At 40.3% G+C, this 25,855-nt stretch overlaps 1 protein-coding gene across 2 annotated transcripts; it reads left to right on the forward strand.

Annotated features, from left to right (window-relative positions):
- The first annotated feature begins 17,290 nt into the window (after positions 1–17,290).
- LOC114272566 (Rhodanese/Cell cycle control phosphatase superfamily protein) lies at positions 17,291–25,391 on the forward strand. Of its 2 annotated transcripts, none has more exons than XM_028214288.2 (5): positions 17,291–18,136; positions 22,159–22,261; positions 23,187–23,426; positions 23,700–23,803; positions 24,951–25,391. In XM_028214288.2, the coding sequence occupies exons 1-4, from the start codon at positions 17,388–17,390 to the stop codon at positions 23,745–23,747; spliced, it is 1,140 nt and encodes a 379-aa protein (XP_028070089.2). In that variant the 5' UTR covers positions 17,291–17,387; the 3' UTR covers positions 23,748–23,803; positions 24,951–25,391. The 2 variants fall into 2 exon arrangements, with proteins under 2 accessions (XP_028070089.2, XP_028070090.2); XM_028214289.2 differs by having other exon boundaries at positions 24,954–25,391.
- The last annotated feature ends 464 nt before the right edge of the window (positions 25,392–25,855 follow it).

The raw sequence follows: 25,855 nt of genomic DNA on the forward strand, positions 1-25,855 counted from the left end.
CGACCCCCCAGTCTTTCTGGAAAAGGAAACTCCCTGCATTGACTTATGGCACACCTCTAAGATGCTCACCTGAGAGTTAGCAGCATAAACAAAGATGAATTTGTGAATAAGAAATACAAGCAAATAGTTGTGTACGTTGGGGGTACCCAGGGAAGGGGAAAAGGTCAAACTCCTAGTTTTTTATGCCAAATCATACCTAGCTATGACCTGATTGAATATGATCGAGGAAACTACTTACTACCAAATCGGCCTTGTCCGTACCTCTCACATGAAAAGTACAGTGCACATTCCCCAGGCAATAAGGGGGGCAGTTATACCTTTTTTGGTCTCCCAGTCGGGACCATCATCAGCAGAGTAGAACGGGAGCCATTTGTTCTTCCCGTCTTTGCCTTTGACTTCTCTGCATATGGGTGTGGAACCACTTATGTACTGGACATCGTATGCCCTCTTGGTCCAAATTACACTATCTACCCCACGCCGCTGCAAAAGAAACCCTCGTCTCACTTCCTATTCATTTGTGGGTCGGGACCCTTAATTACTAAATTATTTTTTAATGACCACTACGTGCATTTCATTCTCTTCGACCAGGTCTCATATTGATCGTGACTCTCAGACAATTTATTGTAGCGCTACTCCTATATCATGGGTGAGAAGGAGAACCGATGCTCTGGCTCTTGGTGAAAAGGGGCTGCCTAACACACTTGAGTAGGGTCAGGCGGGCGTCTCCCAAGCACGGGGGAAGACATCATCTATTACAAATCTGACACTTGATAGCCTCAACCAACTAAGTCAATCACGATAGTCCGTATTGGTTTTTTTCTCCTGTAATGAATCTTCTATCCTCTTCTAGGATATTCTTTTATCATTACACCAAGAACCATCCTAACGAAAAGCACTGAGAAAGAGAGAAGAATAAGAGAAGAAAGATAAAGAGAATCTAATATGGTGCTTCAATCGAAACTTAACACTTACTAAGGCTTCAAACTCTAGTCATTAAGACTACTATGAAAGAAAAGTAAGAAAGTCATTAGTACGGTGGATGCATCGAATTTCATGTGAGAGGCGTACAGGCAAGCGAATAGGAAAGTCCAGACCGTCATTGAGCCTAGCTCGCCAATCTTTTTTTTTTGTATGTAACGATATAGTAATCTTCGCTCAGCTTGTCCCCCATGATTAAATCATTACATATCTGTATCAATTTCTCATGATACGGCAGAGGTGCATTTGACACACCTACTCGTGCCCAAAAAGCCACTCCACAGTAGTAAATGAAGAAAAAGAATGAATAGCTTTCTCAATCAGATAGGAGAAGACTATAGAATGATATGCAAACTTTGCGGACGCCTTCCTCGCCTTACCAACTCTCTAAGGGCATCTCGAAGCCAAGGAGTCGAAAGAGATAGATAGAACTTTCCAACGCTGGAAGGTTAGACAAACTTTTTGAAGGCTCAAGCGCAGAGATTTAGAAGTCTCTAGGCATATAGTTGGGCGATTCCCCTCAATCGATCAATGTTGTGTCTCACAGGAACCTATTATTATCTAGTTTTGATAAATAAGCTAGGACCAGAAGTTTCATTGCTCGTTTTGGACAGGATAGGTAATGGGCTTGAGTAAAAAGAAGAAGGTCATCTGCATCGATCGTAAGGAATGAGATAAGGGCCAACCTATGACAACCAGACCAGGAAGAAGGCAGAGAGCCCTAGGACGATAGTTAGGAAGATAGGTGCATGTATAGGGAGGATTAAGTCTAGGCAGTAGGCCCGAAGGGGAAGGGTAATGAAAAAAAATTGTTTGGGAACGGGATAGGTGCAATGCTAGTATGACTGAAGCACTTCCCCTTTATCGTCCACTGAAGCCGTGAACAGTCCCGGTACAGGAATAGAGCAGTGCTACTAGCGTGGCGCTGCCGCAAGAGGTCGGAAATATCCAATCCACCTGGCATCGACTAACAAAGGAGAGGGATATAAAAAGAATGAAATAATGAAAGAGGAAGCCTGCCTTTATGAATGAATAGACTCAGTCCTTAGGAAGTACTATAGAGTGAGTCCCAAGAAGTCAGATCTGCGTTGTCTGCTCTATAGCCTTTCTAGCTTCTGTTAGGTGGGCTGCGCTACCTCCCTTTCAAGTGTTGCATTTAGCCATACTGAATATCATACTAAGGCTGAGGGCAGTTAGCCTAGCAAAGCAAGGATCGGTTCAAGTCGACGGACTAAAGCTAAAGAAGTGCTATCATCGTCACGTGGCAAAGGGCATTCCTTGTCCCCCGAATGAATGTAGATATGAATAGGAAGGAAGTGGCAGGCCGTAGGTTCAAGAGCATACGCTAGTGCACAGATTTTTGTCTAAGTGCATAGGGAAGAGAAAGACCTACTAGCAAATGTAGGGGGTACCTACCAAGAGGCTAGGAAACTATTTAATAATAGAAAGGCAGACTATCAGGAAGGGGGAAGGCCCCTTTAGTAGCTGCACCAATGAATACCTATAGCAGATAGTACGCAGGTTTTTATCCCTATTAGGGTACGTCAGTCTGTAATGACATGGCTTGGTTGGTAGTGAACTCAGTCTTCATCTCATATAGCAGCAAAAGTTCATTCATTGATTTTCATTCATACGACGGAGATAAAAATGAAAAACTTGCTTCTCATATAGCTACGAAATGAAGCAAGACCATTTTCACTCATACGAGGTCAATCAAAAGTAAAAACTTGCATCCTATATAGCAGCAAAAGTCAGCATTTTGACCATAAAAAAAGAGCTTGTTAGAGCTAAATCAAGATTGCAACGAAAAAGACGGGGTTTTAGCAATTTGTCACTTCTGAATCTCAATTTCTAAGCTAAATCTCGATAGTAACGAAAATCCCCGGGAAATTGAAAGTTGTCGACTTTGAATCTCCATTTCTGGGCAAAAAAGTGATTGCAATCAAAAATACGGGGAAAACGCAAGTTTGATCGGAGAAAAAGGCAGGCAATAAAGCGTGAAGCTTGGCTCGACTAAAACAAAAGGAAGTTCGATCCAGCTAACCAAACAGAACTTGACCGTCTCTTTTACTAACAAATAAGGAATTAGTGGACGATGTTCGGTTTGGCACATGAACGAATTAAGGGAATCAGACTTCCAACCAGCTAACTTCCTGGTAAGTCTCTCAATAATATACTGGAATTGCCTTTTAGACACATTATCAAAAGAAAGACCCCGTGCACATAAAAACCTATTGGCCTGTGTAGTCGGTTCAATCTTTCGACACCCTAGATCTTCGACTTAGCTCCAAAAAGTAATCCCCTTTGACTTTTTCGTTATTTTCTAAATATGGAAGAAAGATGGAGTCTGTACCTCGCTGTGTCCTTGGAAGCCCAAGAACAGAATTTGGAAAAGGGTCATTACCGTTAAGCATTGCCAAGGCCTGGGCTAGGGTCCGCCCTTTGATAGCAAGTATAGTAACAGGGTCTCGAGCGGAAAGGTATGCTACATATGGAATAAGATTGAGCGATAGCGATCGATTCATCATTAATAGTCTTTCCCGTAAGAAGGGCATCTTACTATATATTTATCTAAGAGCTACTTCACTGACGCTCAGGAACTCCAATACTACTGTGTCCCTTGCTTTACTCCATAGGGCCTTCGCCGGTATGGATACAATATGTATTGAGTCTGTTGGAGCATTTTTTATCCGTGAAGATTGGGGGAAGTAGAGCAGACCACTACATAGGGACATGATCTGGCCTGGTCGACCGAATCATGATATATTTTAATTAATTCCTTTCTTATGCTGGTAGAAGTATAGAAAGTGATGTCGTGTTGCGTATATGGTGGATTGAGCATGGCATGAGATAGGCGGTAGAAAATCTGTCACACTGCGGTAGGGTGGATCTATTCTATGGCGAAGCATCTGACACCATTGTGCACCTCTATTCAGAACTACCGAGCAGGGGATGCTTACCAACTAGCAATTAGGAAGCCTTATTCTCTTAGGGATACTCTTGAGATTGTTGCATTCGTGCTTTGCTCCCGTCTTTCATAGGCATTTGATCGCTCGAGAAAGGTACAGATCAATAGTAGTAGCCTCCTCTTAGGAGTAGAGGTGAGTATGAATATGAATATAATATAACTTTGAAGTTTGAGATCTCACTCTTCCTAGTGAAATCGGCTTGTTATCCATTGCACAACGCTGACAAATACCTAAGCATAGCTTAGCTTACAGGGCCCGATGATCTAGCCTCTCTATTGATTGGTGCCAAAATCCGATTCTAATAGGCCAGGTATGGTAATAGTATCTTGTCCTCCCTAGGTAGAAAGGAAAAAGACGAAACAGCTTGCGAGTTTGAGGAGCTACCACCTAGGGCGGACCTGGCTCATGTCCCTCGAAAAGTATGGGTTCAAGTGACTACCCGTTCCCTATAAGGGAGCTTACTAAACAGGGCTGCCGCTTAGCTACATGGGTAGTAGCTACCCTACTAGGAATGCATATAAAAAAGAGATGAATGAGAACTTTGGGGGATCTTGTTAGTCTCTCCTGATGGCGCTCACACTCCTATTGGAAAGGGTCCCCTATTCTCTCTTTCCTATTGACTTGAGGAACTATGCTTGCTCCGAAGAAAAGACTTCAGTATTCGCTCATCGATCCACTCCCCTTACTTATTATTACTAAGAAGCTATATTAGAAGCTCCGATGAGATCTGGTGACTTGGGCTGTGTGTCTAAGACAATGGATGACGAGGTCTTTATCAACTAAGAGCCAAGATTGCCGAAAAACCCTCTTTGCTTTGTACAGAAGCGAGTTTTTAGACTATATGGGATCAAAGGTAGGTGCTTACGCCCTTGGCTTATGTGATTGAGGACAGCACCCTCTTACCGAAATTATTGATCTTGTTGAGCCAAGCAAGCCCTTAGCCCTTACTACGATACGATATGGGGCACAAGCATTGAATGATTCCAGCTCAAGGGTCAATGAACTCTCTTAAGCCGAATGCCCTTCGCTCGTTAGAAAGCAAGTAACCGTAAACAGCATTTGTTCGCCCCCACTCTTACTTTCCTTCCAAGCCTACCCATAACCCTCTTTACCAGAACCGAACATGGAGTCTTAGCTTCCCCTGCAATCATTCTGCCAGCAGGGGTGGTGGTACCCCTTTGGGGGGCTGACAGTACTCCTTTGGGTGGATGTAAGGGAGAAGCTCTTAAATATTCCAAATTAATGTATGACTCTTCTCCGTCACAAAAGACTCCCCGCTATCTTGTTGTTCCTCATACGCATATTAGGGGCGGCAAACTTGCCTTAAAACATCTGGAAATGGTCATACAAACGTTCTATCTTCTACCTAGGGGCCTTTCTCATTCAGTGGTAAACCTTACCAAGACTAGTTGCCTCAACGAATTGATATGCTTTTTCTTTTTGTGAGACCAGCAAATGCTGAATACGGAGAAAGACAATGAAATCATAATAAAGAAGGTAAACCAAGCAAGCTTACAGAATTCGAAGAATGAAAACTAAGAATAAGCTCTTTTGACCAATTAGCACCTTTGGTAGCTAGAAAGAGGATATCATAGAAAGCATTCACAGTACTTTCTACGGTCACGGATCAAAAGCACATTCATTCAGTAACGGATTTATCCTCAAAGTAGTGTAGTGTAATCGAGCTCAATTCGCCTCATTGATTCTTTATACAAGCCTGAAATATCAACTCCTCCTTTCTTTCTGAGTCCAACCACATTTCCATTTGTTTATGCTATACGCTAGTACTTGTTGCGGGGGCAGGCCATAGACCTACTAAGGCGCTAGCTATGTATAATTTTCTCAAGTGTGAAAGCGGAAGGTCCTGCACATAAAAAATATTAAACTTCAGAGACCTTTTAAAGCATTTGATTATGTGGTCAAGACCCAGTACTACGGGTATGCCCAGACATAAATGGGTGTAGAATTAACTTGCAGAAATGCCCGGTCGCTAGAACTCTGAAGAAAGGCTTAAAGCAGAGCTTTCTCACTGACTCAGAAAAGGCTCAATCATCAGAAATGGTTCAAGGAGAGCTTCAATCGAAAAAAGCCTACTTATTCTACTCGAAAGCCCTATTAGGTAGTAGAGTAGTGGCAAGCACAACAGAAAAGAGCTTTCCTATTCCTAGATGTCAAGCTAAGACAGGACTCAAATCCAAAATGCCATTACGGATGACAAAGCGTTTAGCAAATTCAAAATAACCTGTTTTTGATATCAAGGACTTCTTCTTAGATATATGAACATCTAAACTAGCCATGAGCTATTGATAACGCTCAGCAACCTTACGATCCGCAAGAGCTTAACTAATAGGGCACCTAAGATCGCATACGCTTTAAAGACCTGTCCTAGGTATACCTCGTCAGCCAGCATCCACACAAACATGTGATGTTTTAAAGCGAATGATGGCCACGAGCTGTAATAACCAAAGCTGAGCTTTACCAGTGTGAAAAGTCACACTTGATCCCATCCGATTAGATGAAGCTCCCTTGTACGGAAGCTGGAACCTCACCCACCTTAGGGACCAGGTCATCCATGTGGCTGCAAAATCATAGCCAAAGATCGCACCCACCAATAACTCAGTGAGACCGGCAGGCATCGAATCGGTTGCCACCTTTCATCTAACTAAATAAGAAAACTAAGGAAGCCCAATCTATATTTTTCATCATCTCAGTATGAATTTCCCTCAAAATGATGTCTATAGGCTGCCTTTTTCGGATTAGTAAGGAAATTCACCAATCCAATCAATTTTATTAAGTCGACCTATACTGTCAATACTGACCCTGACCCATCCACTTAGCTCTAGCTTCGGCTAATCCTTCGTCATATGCTTATTAAAAAGAACTCTTGCTACGAAGCTACTTTTTGGAGAGAGTCCCCTTTTCGGGATAGGCAGGATATCTTGTTTTGGTAAAACTGGTTAAAAATAGGAAGACTCCTTCATAAGTGGTTCTTGCTTAATTATCATAGAATTCATCGCTACTAACTAGAAGAAGTTCCTGGTCCAGATTCAATTGTTGAAGCACCCGTTTAATAAGAACCACTATAGGGAAGAAGAAGTGAGGACCCCCCTGAGATTTCATCTATTCCAGTAGAAATGGAGATTCAGGCGAGTAACCAAAGCTGTTGAGAGTCGGTATAACGGTGCTCCTAATGGGGCGGATTATGCGAAAGGAGGAACGAGCTAGCAAGTTCCATTCTCCATCTTGTTGATCTTCCCCTAAGCCTTCACTTTGCTAGCCAGAACGGAATGGACATATAAGCGATCGATTACGAGAGCTCGACCGGCAATGGAATTTCAGCAAAGACGGAACACAAAAAAAGGGGGCATTGTAACAAAGTTGAAGTCAAAAGTCACACATGCTTCGCCCAACTATTGTCCTTACTTTAATAAGAAAATGCATCTAGAAATCAAAGTAAAGCGCTTCAGCGCAATGGCTTATCGGCTTTAGTAAACTTGACCATTATCCTTTCAGTTGATAGAGGGAGTGTAGTCGATCCTCTCTCTGCCGAACGCAGGCTCTCTGTCTTTTATTTGTGCCAGGTACTTCACCTTCGATCACCCTAGGCTGAGAAATGCACTTCAAAAGCTGCTCGTTGCAATGAGGAATTGGTAGGGATTCCTTAGTTGCGGTTATTCTTTAATAAAAAATTTATGTACCCATATAAGGAGCCTAGTTACTGGTTGGTCTTCCATTGGTAACTTTCTCTTACTGCTTGATAGGAGTTCTTTTTTCTTTGTTACATGCTAGTATTAAGATAAGAAGGAAAAGAAGACGAAGTAAGCTTTGAAGCCGTAGCTTACCACGTAAAAACTACTTATATTATGCAATTTCTATATGACTGAATCCACTATAAAGTTTCATATTAGAACCTATGACCAGTCAGTCGTAGGGGATGGGGTGAGGCAAGACTCTCTGCTGCAAGGTCCTATCTTTCGAATGCATCATTTGCTCAAGCAGAAAATGCCCATAGTAAAGAAAGCCTTTTCGAGTGGGTGGCTCTTGATCCCGATGTGGCAGATCGAACAGAGTATAGGAGATAGCTTTCAGCTAAGATAGCCGGGTTACAGGCGATGAGATGAGTCCTGATGGTCTCGATATTGGTTTGAATGGTAGGAATCGAAAGAATTGGTCACCCGGGAAAGTCTTCCCTTTTGGAAAGATAAAGCGGCGCATTAGAATGCTTGAAGGTTAGATCACTGGTATAGGGATTTTCGTTTATTAAAGCATTAATCCGATCCAGGAAACAAGGAACTGGAATCAAGACCTTCCTCGGAACTGTAACTCTTTTTAACCTGACCCATCTTCCTCACTAGTCCCATCGAGAGTTGGATCAATGGAGTGGTAATAGGCCTTCATCTCCGCCCGAATCAATGAGTTCCTTTCGACTACCGCTTGCCTTGCCCCTTTTTTAGAGGTGGATGCAACGACCCTTTCCTTTAGCAAGGAATGAAAAACTGGCAGGTCATAGGTTCACTACCGAGCCAAATGACAGATTTTCGTTTTGAGTGCCAATGCTCCGATCCCAAAGAAAGACTGCAATAAAGGGGGAATGGATAAATAAGACATACCTTCTCGAGTACCTCCCTGGTACCCAACCCATTTAAAGAAAAGATTCCGAAAAGACGGGTAACTTAGTCCCGCATAACAATGAAAGTCAATCGGTCGTGTTTGGGGGGGTCCTATAGCCGGCTTTATAGAGAAATCAATGGTAGCGTAAGGGCTAGGCAAGCAAGTAAAGGATTCGGCATCTGCTGAAGGGATTTTTAGAACCTTGCACTAATTTCCTGGCTGCTCATCCGCGGACTCGCCACTCTCTTCCCTAACGAGGAAGTAATGATGACGGAATACAAGCATCCCTTGGAGATGTACTTTGATGGTGCATCACGCGAGCAGGAGTAGTGTTAGTTTCACGCGAAGGTTGCATCTTCTCTCCCTCATGTTCAGGCATGAGAGTAAAGGGAGAATGCCGCTGCAGAAGAGTTTACTGTAAAAAGGGTCTTACAGAGACCGGGAGAGTTAGTACTTCTAAGGGCTCTTACCTTCGAAAAAGGTCCGTTAGGTTCTTTGTAGCTAGTAGGGACGAACAAGTCTTCCAGAGATTACGACATAAATGAATTCAGTATCTTAATCGGTGTAGAACCAGTTAACAGCAAACCACTGACCAATGTAACCACTAGGAAACCTAGCTTGCTTCCCGGGCTGGGATATCCTTATTCTATGTATTATGTATGATGATGGTTGGGATGGACTAATAAAGACTATTCAGTAATTAGTAATAAAGACCCTTAAGTTCATATTAAAATGGAAGGATGAAATGAAGCACTTGCTTTCCGAAACCCCATATTAGATTAGGAGGGCGAAGCAACTTTCTAACTTCTCTGAACGATGCTAATTCAATGGTTGAGCCGGTAGCTTTCGTGAGAATGAAAGTAAGGATATCTATGATTCTAGTTAGCACTTGAGTATTCTGATCGAAGAAGTTTCATTCGATCGAAATACGGATGAGATTAGAAGGGCAAGATAGCTCGGTAGAAGGGATTCTAGAGAGGGATTCACTTCAGCGAGGATTCTACGAGTGGACGGACTTGCCCAAAGAAAAAGCAGGAAAAACGAGTGGACTTTGTTTTCCTGAAACCAGACATTCTCTTTTCTAAGTCGTCCCTTCCCGCAAGACAAAGATAGAATGTCTAGGCCTATAACGAAAAGCCCTGTAAGAACGCATCACAAGAAATAGTTTCTTCTACAACCCTCGGAGCCGGATCGCAAACAAAAGCTGGAACTGTTGATCGACTACCCAAAACCAACGGAATGAAAAGAAGGTTTAGTTGACCACTGAACTGAAACCGATACTTGAACCGCTTCCCAAAAAGTGATCTCTGACCTCCCAAGCCTGCAAGATACGCCCCAAAAGCCGGCCTTACCTTTCTATATAAAGAAAGGGCTAGGGGCTCACATTTTTTGGCTTCCTTCTTAGGCTGCCCCTTCTGCTATCAATGCCCGTTGCTCCATCCGTTGCTTGTTGGCGGAAGTTGAACTTAGGCATGTGTGTAGATTTCAAGAACATCCGAAAAGGCCTTTTCCGCGAGCTAGAAGGCCGGTTCCCCATCTCTCATGTGTGATTGGGATTCGGCCACTGATCGAAGCAGATGTACCACTGAAGCTTCGAACAATCTATATACGAAATTGTTCTTTTAGCGTATTGATTGAAAGGAAGATAGGATGAATTGACCTACGCAACTGATCAACCGAGTAGAGCTCATGATCATTCAAACACGTAGGTCCGGAAGAAGAATGGCTGACTCGCATTGTACCTACCTTGAAGGCTTCACCAGCGAAGTGGATCCCAACTCTCTATCTGAAAAGAAAAGGGCTTCTATAGATCTTGCCTTTACTAATAGGGGCTGATCTATGGCCGGACACTCTATCTCATCTGGGATCACATTACGTGCGGGAATTTGCAGCGGAGATTCCCTTAAGCACAAATCAAGGCCCACCTACGTATGTATTCACGATTGAACCAGACAACGTAACTTAATCCATGGAACAAACCCCACGCGCTGCCACCATGTGAGAGTCGGTGCATAATGGATGTACGCCTGCCTTCGAAAGCTCCATTCCTATTTCCCATGATCCTAGAACCATTCCTTGATTGAAAATCACGAGTCTAATTTCTCTCTACCTATTCGACTATCAAGCTCTTGACACACTGTCTAGTCTACCGCCCCCCTCATCTTTCTTTTGGTCGCTTCGCTCTCCTCCTTCGATTAAGTGATTATGGGACGTCTCACCACGTCTCATGTCATGAAGGGAGACTTTGGTAGTTCAAGTCCAGATTGTGAGCTTCCCGAAAGGTGCCCTACCCTTCTAATTGAAAGGTTGGGTGTTAACAGAAAGATGAAATAATAAAATAATGAAAAAGTGTGATTTTCATTAACACCCAACCTTCGACACAGGAGAAAGGTCTCCTCTTTCTTCGCTTCGGGGACGAAGGTCCTACGATAGGTAATAGCAGGCACAAGCAACTTGAGTTAGGGAGGCCCCTCTATAATGTAACTTCATTAAGGAGGTAGGTGGCTTATCAACTTGACCTTACCCATAGAATGAAGCCCTAGCTCCAAGATTAAAGTTTGAATCAGAGAAAAAAGTCTCTTAACGAAAAACAAACAGCTTTTGATCGGTCCTTAGAAAAGCGTGATGTGGCTTAAAAGCCCCGCTACTGGCTTTCTCAGCCTTTGTTTCAGCGGATTCTGATACTTTAGCCTCTTCTTTAGATTTGGAAATTCTCTTTCTAGCCAACCTCCCTGGATCTTAGGATTCGGGGTGAGAAGGTGATTCTTACTGGGTTTCCGAACCATTCTAAGAAAGGCATTCGCTTGCTGATGCAGCTGATTCAGCCTCTGCTAATGCTTTTGTCTCAGCGAATTCTTCCGATTAAGCAGATGGCACTTCTTCCTCACCCTTGGAACCGACCGAGGTCCTATCCTTCCCTGTAATGAGACGAAGAAAGCGAAGCAGGCTGCTTTTCTTGCCTCGAGCCCATAGAGCGAGGTACTGCTCTAGACTAGGATAGTGCTGCTCTGCTTAAAACTAGGCTAGGAAATGGGCCTCCCCCTCTACTCTAGGGTGCTTACACATTCTCTGAAAAAGGATAAGACTTTTTTTTTTCTTATGCTTTACGGGTACGGGATGGGATCTTTGTTTCTGGGCTCTCAGAGTGGTGTACTCGCTACTGACTTGGGACTGCTTCCCTCAGATTAGACTGGACTTAGGTTACCTACAACCTCAAACTGTGAATCCGAAAAGCAGCCACTTTCTATTTACATTTATAGAAGGTAGATTAGTTCTTTCATATCAGATCATCAACTGCATAACTAGAAAAGGGGGATTGCAAATCAAATGGAAAAGCACCGACTACTTTCAAATTAAAAGACACCTACACCTTCAAAGAAAGCCTATTTGAAGAGACAAAAGAGGCTTACGTATCTTTTTCCCTTATCAGAACGCTTTGATCGTTTGCCATAGTTATAGAGATTCACGGTAATAAATAGAAATCATTTGTTTGTGGATAGAAAGGAAAGATTACGCCCACTTCTGATAGATAACCAAAGAGTGGATAGGAGCAAGCCAGAGACCTATTCCATATGAGCTAGCTAGCCAATGAGATGAGCTACCCATTGAGGGAGCATAAACCAATGTCCCTATGTGCCAGCCGTTACCTTCTTTTTAGATAGGTCCTTCCTTGCGTACTATACTTAACTTATTGAATTCCAGTTTCAATAAACGGCCTATTAAGGGGGGGAAGGATCGGTTGGACGAGCCTCTTCAGGTAGAGCTGATCACGTCTCATGATCAGCGGAGGCCCTATGTTGTAAGCTGTGGTTCGAAGACGGGTATTTCAATCCCTCGCATTCGACTTATCAAGCTTACCTTTAGGGCAGTTCTTGGATTGGGAGGGATTCGAATAAATGAGAGTTCATTCCTCCACCTTTTCTTCTATGAAACTTCTGATGGTTGCCTTCCGATAGAGATAGCTGCAATATGCCATCCTTTGAAGAACCTCTAGTTCACCTCCCTTCGACCACCCGATATCCGAAAAGGGACTAGACAGTACTGAATGGACTAAATAGAATGAATAGATTGATCAGCCGGTTCCAGCGAGGAAAGGAAGTCACTCCTCTTATTAACAGCGGTCGAACCTAGCATAGGAGAGCATCAAACTCCTTCTATCATTTAGCGAGGACTTCTATCTCTTTCGGGCATAAGTGGTACTCCCCCTAAATGAGTAAAGCACCTCTTCACCGATCGGATGGATAAGAGAGATCGTGGTTTAAGGCTTTAGTGGCCGGAGGAGATGGGAATGAAACGATATACGTCCGGTGCTAATACATTAGTAGATGCCTTCTAGGTATATGCCCCGGGGTCCGAAGCTGTTTCTTTTTCCCCCTATTCTGGATATATGCTTTCAGTTCCGCGGTTTCATTGCATCCCTTACTTGAGTGAGTGAACGGCCACTGCTTTCCTTTGCGTTACATGAAATGAGGGCCCCCCTATCACTTAAAGGCAGCCTCCTAACCCGTGGAACCCGCTTGCCCGGTGGATGAGAAAGCTAACTTCGCCCTCAAAACCGGATCTATATGGAGCAGGAAAGAGGAGATCGGAGTCAAAGGGAAGGATAGCACCAAAGCGAAACACCTACTTCAAGGCAATGAGAGCAGACCAAGTCGGAGATATAGGTTTTAAGGAACCAAGTCAGCAAGTTGAAGCTCAAGGACGAATGAGTTCTTGAGTCAGCAAGCTTTCTCCTCTTTGGCCCCCTTTCCAGCTCGAAGAATGAGCCGAGTTAGCGGGCGGCACTTCTTCTTTCTGGCCGAATGGACAACGCGTTACACGAAAGGAACCTTTTTTCAGTCCAAGAGGTTAATTTCTTCCATGGGATCCTGCACATCTGGCCATTTGCGCTCTTAAGTGCCATCTACCGATAACCCGCTTTCTACGAATAAGTTTGACCTGCTGGCTCTTCAATCGACGATCTACTGCTCCCTCTATACCCATCTAAGTAGGCCTGCTTTTGGCCTTTGCCCTTTTTCTTAGTAAAGAGCTCGTTCAGAGAAAGTAGCTACAAACCAGTGGCAGTACCCTCCTTAAGGACAGGTTTTCGATGGAGAATGGCATTCAAGAGAGGGCATACGCCTGAGTTCTGGCCAGCGTCGAGACTCAGTAGCGCCTAGTATTCGAACATTGGCTCTTGGAATAAAATAGTACGCATTGAACTCATCCGACAAGCCGTGAATCAGTCGGTCGGTGAGGATATTTAAACCTATATCCCCGTCCAACTCCCCTCGCTTCTATGCGCGTGCTCTGTAATTATTAACCACATTGCTCATCCAACAGGATCAGTTTGTTTGCTTGAAATTCCCGTATCAGTGAATATGAGTAAGATCGCTCATCCATATGGTGTGGAAAGTCTTTTTTATATTCCATAGATAGGAACCAAGTCTTCATTCTAGCTATCTCGATTAACATGTGTATCGTCTTAGCAGGACTAGCTTCTGCCCAACTCGGACAAAGCTAGAATCCAAGCTCGGGGAGGTTTTTTACTAAATGCATTTCTTCCTGTTCAAACCTCCTAAAGTGTGCCAGTTTCGCTTCAAGTAGATGACCTGGTCGAGATACTAGACTAAGTGTTACAGAGAAGAAGGTGACTTGCGAATGAATGGAGATCCTTGAAAGCTCTACCCGGAAGTTTTCACTTCACTTGCTCGATATTGACTTCCAAGCTTGGGTAACAGCAGCGGTTAGCGGGCGAGGCAGATGTCCATGCAGTGGCAGAAGGTGGTAGAGCTCTATCCGAATTTGACAATCAATCACCTACCTGATATTCTTCCAAATTAGCCTTTCCAGATTACTATCTTCTTTTCTACAGGTTCAGGTCTCTTGAGCCTTTTTTTGTTTATTAGAGTGCCCTCTATACTGATAAAGTGGTTTACTCTACTAAGCTTGATTTCATCCTTGCGTTGACTCTATTTTCATAAGTAAAAAAGTAATCTCCTCATTTTGTAGAAGTAGAAAGTAGTAGCCAATCTCTCAGGCCCTTCCTCTTTCGGAAACTTAATTTGGGGAAACTTGCTTGTCAACTGTAAATGTAGGATGTGTAGGGTGCTAGCCCAGGAGTGAGAGTCCTACTCAATACATGAAGTCAAGCGACGGAAAGGAAAGGGCTTTTTGCCAAGTTGAAGAGAAAGAGCGCGCTTAGCCGTCTACAAAGGGAAAAAAAGGACCTTTAGAACAAGCCTAATTGGTCGAGACCTTCGAATAGAGCCCAATGTTGGTGCGTAAGTGCATGGTCAAGTTGTAGGCTCTTCCATTGGTTGTGGGCTTTGAATTAAGCTCGATGTGTGAGACTTAGGATCCAATACAACTTGAGCCCATAAGGATTATGACTAGACCCAAGTTATAGCAATTGTGTGCAATTCTAAGCCATTCTGAGAGTCATTGGACCCCACGGAGCGGTTTATGGATTCAACCCATCTTTTCTGGGCCTTGAATTAAGCCCAATCTGTGGTTTTGTCATACAATACAATAAGATCCAATTTGTTTGGACTCGTTAGGTTTGGCCCATTACCCTAAGTGAGGCCTAACGTGTACACCTCTTGTCATGAAGATGTGATCTTATCCACCGATGAGTCTTGTTCTAAGCCCAATCCTCTCGTCTTAGGGTAGGATATAAACCTTAAATCACGGGAACTTCTCCTTTTTGGTTGACGACCTATGTTGGGCTGACTAAGCCCACTATCCTAATAGGGTCCCTGTGTCGGGTTAAGGCTCCACCTCATGTTGGGTTAAGGGCTTAGTTGAACCCAATTTCTTCACTTGTAGTCTAGGGCTTTGCTTGGCATTGGGCTTCAATATAGCTTGCTTTCCTGGTCTTGGATTAAACCTCTACTCTCCTAATTCAGTCTATAGGCTTTGGTTTAGGTTCAATCTTATAAGTTTAGCTTAGGTCCATCAATCAATCTCTCATAAACCCCTAAGCTGAATCTATATGGGGCCTTGTGTTAGGCCTAGCTTGTATAGGCTATCTTTCACCTATGGTTTAACCCATACTTTAAACTCTTGTCATTAGGCCCAAAATTCCTTGTAACGCTCTAAGAGGGTAGTGAGGCTTAGATTCCATAGAGTTCAACCTGCATTAGGCTTTAGTTAAGCTACATCCATTTTAGAATAGGATCTTTTATGTAGCCCAACTCATAAAGAGTTCTGTCACTTGGTCTGAACCTATTTCTTCTATTCCTATGATTGTTCAGTGATGGGGTTTCTCCTTTTAGGATTAGGTTTCTATCCCCCCATATCGTGTTGTGCTAAGCTCATTTCTCTTATTAGGTCTTACCTTTTGTACTCTGTGGACGTTCAGATTGCATACCATGCAAGTCATTCATTAGCCACACATGTCATACATCTTTCATATAGGATGATCTTAGAAAGCACCTAAGTGTTGGACATTTGCATGATACAGGTAAACTATAGCCTAGAAAAAAGCAGGCAAATCGCTCTAGGTTAAAATAGAACCTACCTCGGAAAACTACTTTCGAAAACTATTACTGCAGATCGACATCGAAAGTGGCCCAAACCTAGGCTGTGACGCTTCTTGTTGAGTACATAATTAAGGCTTGAAGTTCGTTTACACAGTACGAGAAAGATAATTATAAAGAATGGGACTAAGTCTTGAGCAACTTGTTTAGATTAGATTATTTAATATAGCATCAACATGACAATAACATTACAAAGTGATATAGGCATTTATCCCATCCATCGACCGAGAAAGACACCTACGTTACACTAACAGGAGCGTGCTTCTTTATTCAAAACAAAAATACATTACGAAAATAACCCACATATAAAAGTGGGCTGGTCTGCTCATTATTTGTGTTCGTACATTTTTTCATTATTGCAATACAAATAACACCTCCACCATACTGGTGTGGAGGGGATTCGCGCCGGATGGAACAAGGTGTTTTGAACCATAGACTACTGTTGCTGGAATGAAACGCAGCCTTGGAACATAATTATGCTGCTTGCTGGGCCCTGATGGTGGAACGGGCATTTTGGGGGGGAAGAAAGCGGGCCCCTTTTGCGGCAGAGTGGGTAGCATCGCTTTCCCTCGTGTAGCTCTGATGCCATTTAGAAACAACACAAGAAGAAGAAAAAGAAAAAGCTGTATTTCGTGGATTCTTGCCATCACTGGAAAACAAATTGAGCTGTAGGCATCAAGGTAAGGGACCGAGATTATATACTGCTTCAGAAGCGGAATCGAAGGGGTTGGTTGAAAGGTAAGGATAGCGTGATTGGCCGATTGGTTGGAAGGTAAGGATAGCATGATTGACTGGTTGCGGGTCCCATGGGCCACAGCTACTTGGGTTTAGACCGCTGAACATAATTTGGACGGGCCGAGGCTATATGGGCTCGGATCCTTTTCATGATATCATGTGAGGAGCCACCTTTGACGGGCTTTGAATTTGGACAGATCCAACGGGCCTTCTTGCATAGACTTGGGCTTGCTTTGATGATGGGTAAGGCTCTTGTTGTGCTTCGGCCCTTCTGTGGGCTTTCATCGAGGAAAGCAGGCTTGATAGCCCCAAGTCTTCATTTGTAAGACTTTCTTTGATGGTTCATGTAGGCTTGGGTCAGAACCTATCCCAAACCGTCGGTAGGCCACGGGTCGTTTTTACAACCCTACCTGCCTATTGTAACCTGTTAACAAACCAGATCAAAAAGGGACGGCCCAGGTCAAACCTTTTTGTTTGTATTTCGGCCCTTGCAGAAAAGGGCCAATATCTTATCATCCCTTATCAAAACCGCAATCCTCCCCTCTCTCTCTCTCTCTCTCTCTCTCTTTCTCTCATGGAGTCTCTTTCCATAGGCCTTTCATCTTCCCCTGCTTTCCAAAACCTCCCCAAAACCCACAAACCCACCTCTTCCATATCCATTCCTTCCCTACCAAACTCCATGTCTACTACCATTTCCTTCAACTCTCACCTAACCCATCTTCTCTCCACCAAGAAAATAATCCCTCACTCACCCCAACCACAACCCCTATCCCACATATCAAACCCAACTCCCACAACCCATTTCCCAAAACTTTTCCACATCAACTTTCCAATTCTCAGAACCCATTCTTTTCTCCCCATTTTTCTAAAATCCCAGCTCTCTTTTCTCTCTATGGGATTCTCTTTACCTCTTTGTTCCTTTGCTTCTGACACTTCTGTGATCACCAATGAAGTACCTAACAAAATTAACTTGGAGTCTATCTTGGTTTCTATTGATGAATTTTTCAATAGGAACCCATTTTTTGTTGCTGGGGTTACATTCATTTGGCTGGTAGTAATTCCCCTGACAGAAGAATTCTTGCAGAAGTACAAGTTTATTTCTGCTATTGATGCATTTCGGAAGCTCCAAGCCGACCCGAATGCTCAGCTCGTAGATATTAGGGACAAGAAGAGTTTGCAGTATTTGGGTTCGCCCAATTTGAAATTTGTGAATAAGAGTGTGGTGCAGGTCGAATTTCGTGAAGAAGATGAAGAAGGGTTTGTGAATAAGGTGTCGGAGAAGTTCACTGAGCCTGCAAATACTGTAATTTGTGTTCTGGACAAGTAAGTTTTGCAGCTTTTACATTTGAGTTGCTTTTTATACTTGAAGAATTGCAGCATTGTGTGCTAAATTGACAAGAATTGATGGTCCCTTAAATTGGTTGTTAAAGTTCTAATTTCAGCAAATGTGATCCAATTTGATAGGTGAAAAGATTTTTTTTTTTTTATAATAAATTTGAGCAACTTAAATTATACAACCATACAATCATTTTTTTTTATTCACTATTTTAAAATGAGGGGGAGAAGAAGACGAGTGTTTGGTTGTAGGGAATAAGTTGTCTAATATAGTGTGGGTATGAAGAAGATGGGTGTTTTATTGTATGATTTAGGTTGTCTAAATTGTAAAATTATTTTTTAGGTTTCCAACCTTTACTGATTTGGGTTTTCTCTAATTGGACCATATGAGCTAAACTAGACTAAATAGATGAAATTGATTGTTTATAGATGAAATTTAAAAAATAAATAAATATTGACAATAGTTTGGAGGATAAAAGTGAAATTAACCCTAATATTTTATACGGTAAGTCTCACTGTACCTATGTGGCATTGATCATTTGCACATAATCTCCATTTGGATCACATGATGAGAAAAGAAAAGAAATGATTATAATCTCCCTTGTAGATGAGAAAACATAAGAAATAATTGTATTTTCTCACTATCATATTTGGTTGAGTAAAATGAGAAAAGAAAAGAAAAGATTCCGTTTTCTTATTATCATGTTTGGATGAGTAAGAAAGCAAAGTATGTCATATTGGGATATGGGTGAGATTCCTTTTTTTTTCCCCTTTGTTTTGTAATGGGCAATCTTAAGTTAGTATTATGAAAATACACAACCAATCAGTTTGGTTCTCACCAAATCTCACCACTTTTGGTGAGAAACAAGACTTATAAAATAAGAGAGTTATCTTTCTCAACATTTCTCATTATTTCTCACCTAGCTTATAAATAAAACAGGAGAAAAATGTTCTCTTCCTCTTCATTTCTTATCATTTCTCACCAAATTATTCGATCCAAACTATTAAGTGCATTAAACACGCCTATATTTTCAAATGATAGGAATTATGTGTACATAACCATAGGAGGGTAAAGTGAAGGTTTAGTTTGGAAGAGAAAGAAATTGAAGTATTTAGGTCAATGTGCAAGTGCCGTCAATGGAAGTTAGTGGTGTGCTTTTGCTTATAAATCATAAAGGTTAAGTAGTTATTTCTTAATGACAAGCTTTGTTATCAGAATCTTACGATTCGCGATTCGATTCATGATTCGATTCACAATTTTTGCAAAATCTATACAAATCTAAGGGTGAATCTAGTTTGAAAGTGAATCTCTAGTGAATCGCACGATTCGCAATCGATTTACGATTCGATTCACTTTTTACGATTCATGCAATTTTTAAAATTATTGTGTCAAACATATTTTCGACTCTATTTTTCCTCCATCTTTTTAGTAAAAATGACATAATACAACTTCTAATAGCGTTTAATACCAAAATAACAAACATATATATATGATTTGTTGTTATTTTAGTGATCATGAAGTTTTTAATAGAATCCAATCAAATTTAGTCGGGCCCGACATATTTTTAACCTTTCTTCTCATTTTTTTGTCCTTTAAAAAATCGTAATATATCTTTTAAAGATGTTTAAGATTAAAATTACACTATGAATTATCTATTGCTATTTTATTTAATTAAATATTACATATATGAGGTCAGTTATACTTTTTAAAATATTTGAAGTTTTAAAAAAAAAGATTCTAAATGATTCTTTCTTATTATTTGCTCACTGTTACTTAGAAAAGCATGTATATTTATTGTCCAAATATCAATATCGTTGTTAATTATTGTTATTTTAGAAATTGATAGTTTGTCTATTTGATTATTAATTTTATTAAGAATGGTTGATAAGAAATATCTAAAAAAGAAAAAAAATGTAAGATGGTGATCTTACATAGGAACGTTTGTTAACTTCTTACTTATTATGCTACGTGATTATCATTCAAAATAACATTTTTATTAATTTAAGTCTAAATATTTTATATTCATAAGATATATTTAACATCTAAATATGTAGATATGTTTTTAAATAATTTAGAAGAAATGACCGAATGTTTACGATTCACAATTCGATTCGATTCGATTCGATTCGCTTCGCGATTCCGTACGAGACCATTTCGATTCACTATATGAATCCCGATTTGACAACTATGATGACAAGGGTTATGTGTACATGGCCCATGCCTTATATTGTAGGACGGTAACATGAAATTTTTCCTATTTTATTAGCCATTGAATTGATCCTAAATGAACTGAATTAAAATAAGTGGAAATTCATGAATCCTAAGTTTGTGCCTATCTCAAATGCTTAGTTTGAGATAATTGGACATAGATAAGAATGGTGGTGGTTAAAGATTAGGGTTTGATTCACATTGGTAGATTCAGCCTCTGTTGCTTCAAGCTTGACAATAAACCGTTGATAATTAGAAATTTGTATGACTCAAAAGAACCATAAGTCCCAGAATAAGAAACAAAATGCTTAAGAACTGATAGATATAAAAGATGTTTGGAGTGTTATGTTTACTTGCATACTACGTGAAAGTTCCGATTGCGTTTTATGGCAATAATGTTACATAATTTGTCCCAAAATAAAAGACAGCTGCAATAAAATGCTAACTAGTAAATCAAAACTACCTAAGAGTGTGCTTGATACAATGGAATGGAATGAGAGTAAGAATGGTATAGAAAGTTGAATGGAATGGAATGCTCATTTCCATTCCACTATTTGAGTGCTAACATGGAATGACGTAGGAAACTGACAATTTGGTTATTCTTATTGAACTAATGGAATGAAATAAGTTTTTTTTTTTTTTTTTTTTCAATTTTATTTATTTATTATCAAACTAGTAACAACCAATATAAATTTATGTAAATCATGATAGTTTTGATAGTTGTAGAAGTGGTGGTGTGGGTGGTGAATGTGATGGCGGTTTCATTGGTAGTAGTGATTGTTTGGTATTGTGTGGTGGTGGTAGTGGGGTTGGGGTTGGGGTTGGGGTTGTGGCGGTGGTGGTTGTAGTTGTGGCATTAGTGGTGGTGGTAAGGTAGCGCTGCTAGTAAGGTGTTGTCGTGGTGGTTAGGGTGACATTGATAGTGGTAGTAGTTAGGCAGTGGCGGTAGGCAGTGGTGGTAGGTGCCGCGACAGTAATAGGTGGTGATGGTAGGATGGTAGTTGTGGTGGTGGTTGTGGCGATGGTGATGGTGGTAAGATGGCGGCGGCGATAGTGGCGGTGGTGGCATGGTGGTGGTGCTATGGTGGTGGTAGGCGGTAGTGGAGGTGGTGGTAGGGTGGTGGAAGTAGCCAACGGAGGACAGACTAATACACTTATTTTAGGATAATTCCTTGATGGAATAAAATGCCTATTCCTTAACTTGGAGGAATGAATTCACACTTTCTGTTGGAATAGTTATTCTAATGAAATGACCATTCCCACTTACATAGAGCATACTAAACAAGGGAAAGGGAATGCAAAATTGGAAAGGGTATTCCATTCCGGCCCATTCCATTCCGACCCAAATGCCCTAAAAGCTACACAACATCAGATGATGATATATATAAAATAATAATGGTAGTAATATTAGATAATTGATAGGGGAATGTCAACCATTAGCCCATTTGCCTTTTTTATTCAATGTATCTTGGATATATGTTAAAAGAATGGTCTGGATTTAGTTGTCGGTTATATTGTTGCTTCCATTTCAAGTTGTGTTCAATTTATTTTTGTTTTTATTTTGCTGTATACGGCATGTGTGTAGGGTTATGTGCCATTTTGTTGGTGCCCTTTAATGAGAAAGTTATCTTTACTTTAAAAAAATAGAATAAAAAACCAGGTTGCAATATGCATTCAGCACCTCTAAATAATTACATGGGACATTGGAGTTGCTGTGGAGTCTAAAGTATATTCTCTCTCGTCATATAGAGAGGACTACTGCAATTTAATCACTAATTTCTTTCTTTTGTGTGTAAGGTAGTTTTGATGGTAACTCCATGAAAGTGGCCGAGTTATTGTTCAAAAATGGTTTCAAAGAAGCTTATGCAATCCGGGGTGGGGTTAGAGGCGAGAATGGATGGCAAGTATGTCTTCTTTTCTTTTCTTCTGGATATTTGCATAGTTGATTTGTTTGGAGTTACTATGTATTTACTTTGTACGGTTTTCCCACTGACATGTTTTGCTAAGATAAATGCATATATATGTATTTACATGAGTGTCTGTGTTAAATGAAAACTCAAGAACAGTGAACAACATATTTTCCATAACCATTCCCAATTACTAATATTAACGGAGTTGCCATGCCTGGCACATCATGGACTAATGGGAACATTTTAGAGTCCACTGATAACAAAAACAACGCCCAATTAGTACACAGTAATGTGTGTTTGAGAGGGGAAAGATTTGATACACACCTAACCTTTGGCATAGTGCACAAAGTGGTTAGAGTTCACTGATCATAAATAATATTAATGTTTCTTACAAAAGGGGGTTGTTCTTCTGAAATTCTTCTGGTGCTTTTGATTTGAAAGTGGCTTTGCTTTGCATATTTGGACTTTAATGGCCTCTGTTAAGCTGTCCTATTTTAATTTATCAAAAATGGCTAAAATCTCCCAATCTAAAATCTTTTATAACTTGTTTCCAACACACCTACACTGATTTATTTATTTTGGGATGGGGCTGAGATTTTTCCTCTCTGCTTTTCTTTTCTTGCAAAGTATTCAAATTTTCAGATGCTTCAACTTGTAACTGCATGAAAACGGCAGGTTTAATTGATAAAATTGGCTGATTGCGCTACTCTCTCACTCTCAAATTATGAAGTTTACACATGCCCTGACTGTCCAGTAATGAAAAAATCTAAGCTAATTCTTCGTGATAAACTAATGCTTGGTGATAAATCTTCTCTGACCTCTAGCTCTCATTTATCTGTTAAATGTTTTTTTGAAAGATAAAAAAAATCATTTTGGCACATTAAAAATGGTTTTTAACACCATTTCTCTCCCCCTGCAGGCAATACAAGAAACTCTTCTGCCTCTTTCTGTCCATATCTACCCTAAGAAGAAGGTCAAAATGCCAAAAAAGCTTGGAATGAATGGAGGAGTGAACCAGCAGAGTAACAATCAGGCTACCTCTTCTACAACTCCTTCTGTGGGCCAAAGCGAAAAGGTGGACAATGGATACGTAAACAAGGCTATTGAAACCACCCAGCATGTGAATAATGGTTCTAGATCGTTGTCTCCCTACCCAAATGTATGATAATATTTTCAATCTTCTCTCTCTCCCCAATGCAGGCACACAAGCTCTCGCACAGGAAATATTATATATTGTTCGTACTTATGAAGAAAATAGATTTATATATTGTTGGTAAATGCAGTACATATATACTTTTCCACTTGTGTTTAGGAAGAGTATATTTTTTTTGAGTCACATCAATTAGCTTTCCCCTGCACATATAATTTAGTTGGTGTAAATTTATGCATTTGAACAATTCAAGCAAGCTACTGACTGTATGTGTGGATGTAGTACCCAGATATGAAACCACCGTCCTCCCCAACTCCATCGAAGCCTTGACATTGACGCTGAGCACTTCCAGATTCTTTGAAGATCGTTGCATGTCCAGGAGGCTGGTAAATCCTCTTCTGTGCAATATTCTCTCATCTGTTATATTTCTGATTTTGACATTCATAACTTATGTAGTTTAGATTGGTTTATGAAAGAGTAGAAAACACAACTCCCAGTCCCCAGCCCCCCTCCCCATCCTACTTTTGTGAGGTTTACATGAGTCATGATTGTATGCTATGTTACCTGGAATGTGTATCGTTCTGGTACATGGAATGGGAATGGGAATGTGAACGGTATATGCAAGGGTAGACTATAAGAATTTAAGATATTTCTAATCTATAGTAATTTGTTTCAACAATTAAACCTCCAATAAAATGTAGTTTTTCTTTTTTTCAAATTAATCATGTAGCAATGCATTCTTACAAACACTATGGCCCATTTTTGACATTTTTTCACGTCAAAACTTTACTCACCTTATATGTTAGTTCATTATATTTGATTATTTTTAGTCCCAAGGAAACTTTAAGAAAATATATTGGGAAAAAAAATTTGGGATCACTTTGGATCGCTAAATTTACCATTTTGGAACGAAAAACGTACGGAACATGTGTTCCAAAACTTAATTTGCTAGGGTATCAGCATTTTCTAGTAGCACTGATTGTATGTAAAAATTTTGAATTTGGAATGGATTATGAGGCCATCTTGGTGGGTCTTTATTTGGTCTGGAGTGAAGGTTTTTCTCTTTATTATTGTTGAATCTGATTCGATGGAAGCAATTTGTGCTATTAAGTTTGCTGAAATCGTGGTTCCAAACTTGAATTTCTGTCGAGGAATTAGGAATATAGTGGCTGGAGATTGACAGTGTGATCTCCAGGTGGTTTGGCAAGAGGCAAATGAGTGCTGACTGTTTGGCTAAGGACGCTTTTCATATAGTGACTCAGAGACCTATACTAGAGGCTAACAATAAACAAGGAGTTGGCTTCCTTACATTTATTGGAGCTTAGTTTTTTGTTTTTGGCATCGGCCTCCATTGTACCAAGGAAGATATTTGAATTTGATGTACTGCATAGTTTTTCAACTTTCACACTTGTGCTTAAAAAAGTACTTGAATCTTGCTATTCTCATAACAGAAATGTGTATCATTTACCCAATAATTAGTTGAGGATGTTAATGTCTCGGAGTAATGAAGTGGTTCCATCTTGTTTTCTGTAGCAGCTGAAATTGAAGTTGGCTAAGGAAGATGGAGATTTTTTGTGACGAACTGTAACCAGGAGCTTGGAATTGCATGGAAGCATGCTAAGAAGGAAGGAAGGATGGTTTAAGTGAAGAAATGAAATTTGTCAAATTCTTCTTGTGCTTTTGTATAACTTGGCTCTTGACAATCTGCAACCTCAATTGTAATTCTGATCATGTTATGTAAATTAGGCTCCAGCATTATGATAGTGCAATTCATCGTGAGAAAAAATTATTGAAATATAATGATTTTTAGCCCACTATTATATGTATTCAGGGCGTAGAGCTGATAAAGTGAGTCCCATTAGGCACGATTTATGTTGGCCGTGTTTGGATCATAATTAGGATTATGATTTGAAAAGAAAAAATACAAAAATGTGAGGCAAATATGAATGAAATAAAAGTTAATTAATTAATTTATTTATTTTGTCTTTTCAAATTTTAATCTAAATTTATAATTCAAAGACAACTTTATATGCAAAATGCAATCAAAATGAGAGGTACCTGAATTAACTTAATGATCATTATCATCACCAACCAACTAGTTTGAGAGCTTTTCATGATTAGTAGAACAGAAAGCCTTTGTAATTTTTTATTTTATGTTTTTTTTTTTTTTTAAACTTTAGTGGGGAGTAAAAGTAAAATAAAATAAATTTGGTCATGACATGGCAGAGTTTAATGAATTAAAATAGTGAACATTTATATTAATACATATACAAATTAAAATAGTACAATAATTTTAAATTAAATTTTGAATATCGTGCAATATGTTGATAAAAAAAAATTTCACATGTTGGGAATTTTAGTGTAAACATGTGTGGGAAGTGTTTTTTTTTTATTTTCCTAGACTTTTTTTTTTGGAAAAATTAGTCTAAGGTCTCTCT

This window comes from Camellia sinensis, chromosome 3 (genome assembly GCF_055761805.1).
Source record: "Camellia sinensis isolate YWXY chromosome 3, ASM5576180v1, whole genome shotgun sequence".
In the NCBI taxonomy this organism is placed as follows: domain Eukaryota; kingdom Viridiplantae; phylum Streptophyta; class Magnoliopsida; order Ericales; family Theaceae; genus Camellia; species Camellia sinensis.

Bases quoted from the DNA above. Each gene is read 5' to 3' on its own strand.
- LOC114272566 (XM_028214288.2), top strand. From the start codon at position 17,388: ATGGAGTCTCTTTCCATAGGCCTTTCATCTTCCCCTGCTTTCCAAAAC. The intron at 18,137-22,158 runs GTAAGTTTTGCA...TGTGTAAGGTAG, and splicing joins GTAATTTGTGTTCTGGACAA to TTTTGATGGTAACTCCATGA. The intron at 23,427-23,699 runs GTATGATAATAT...GTGTGGATGTAG, and splicing joins CGTTGTCTCCCTACCCAAAT to TACCCAGATATGAAACCACC.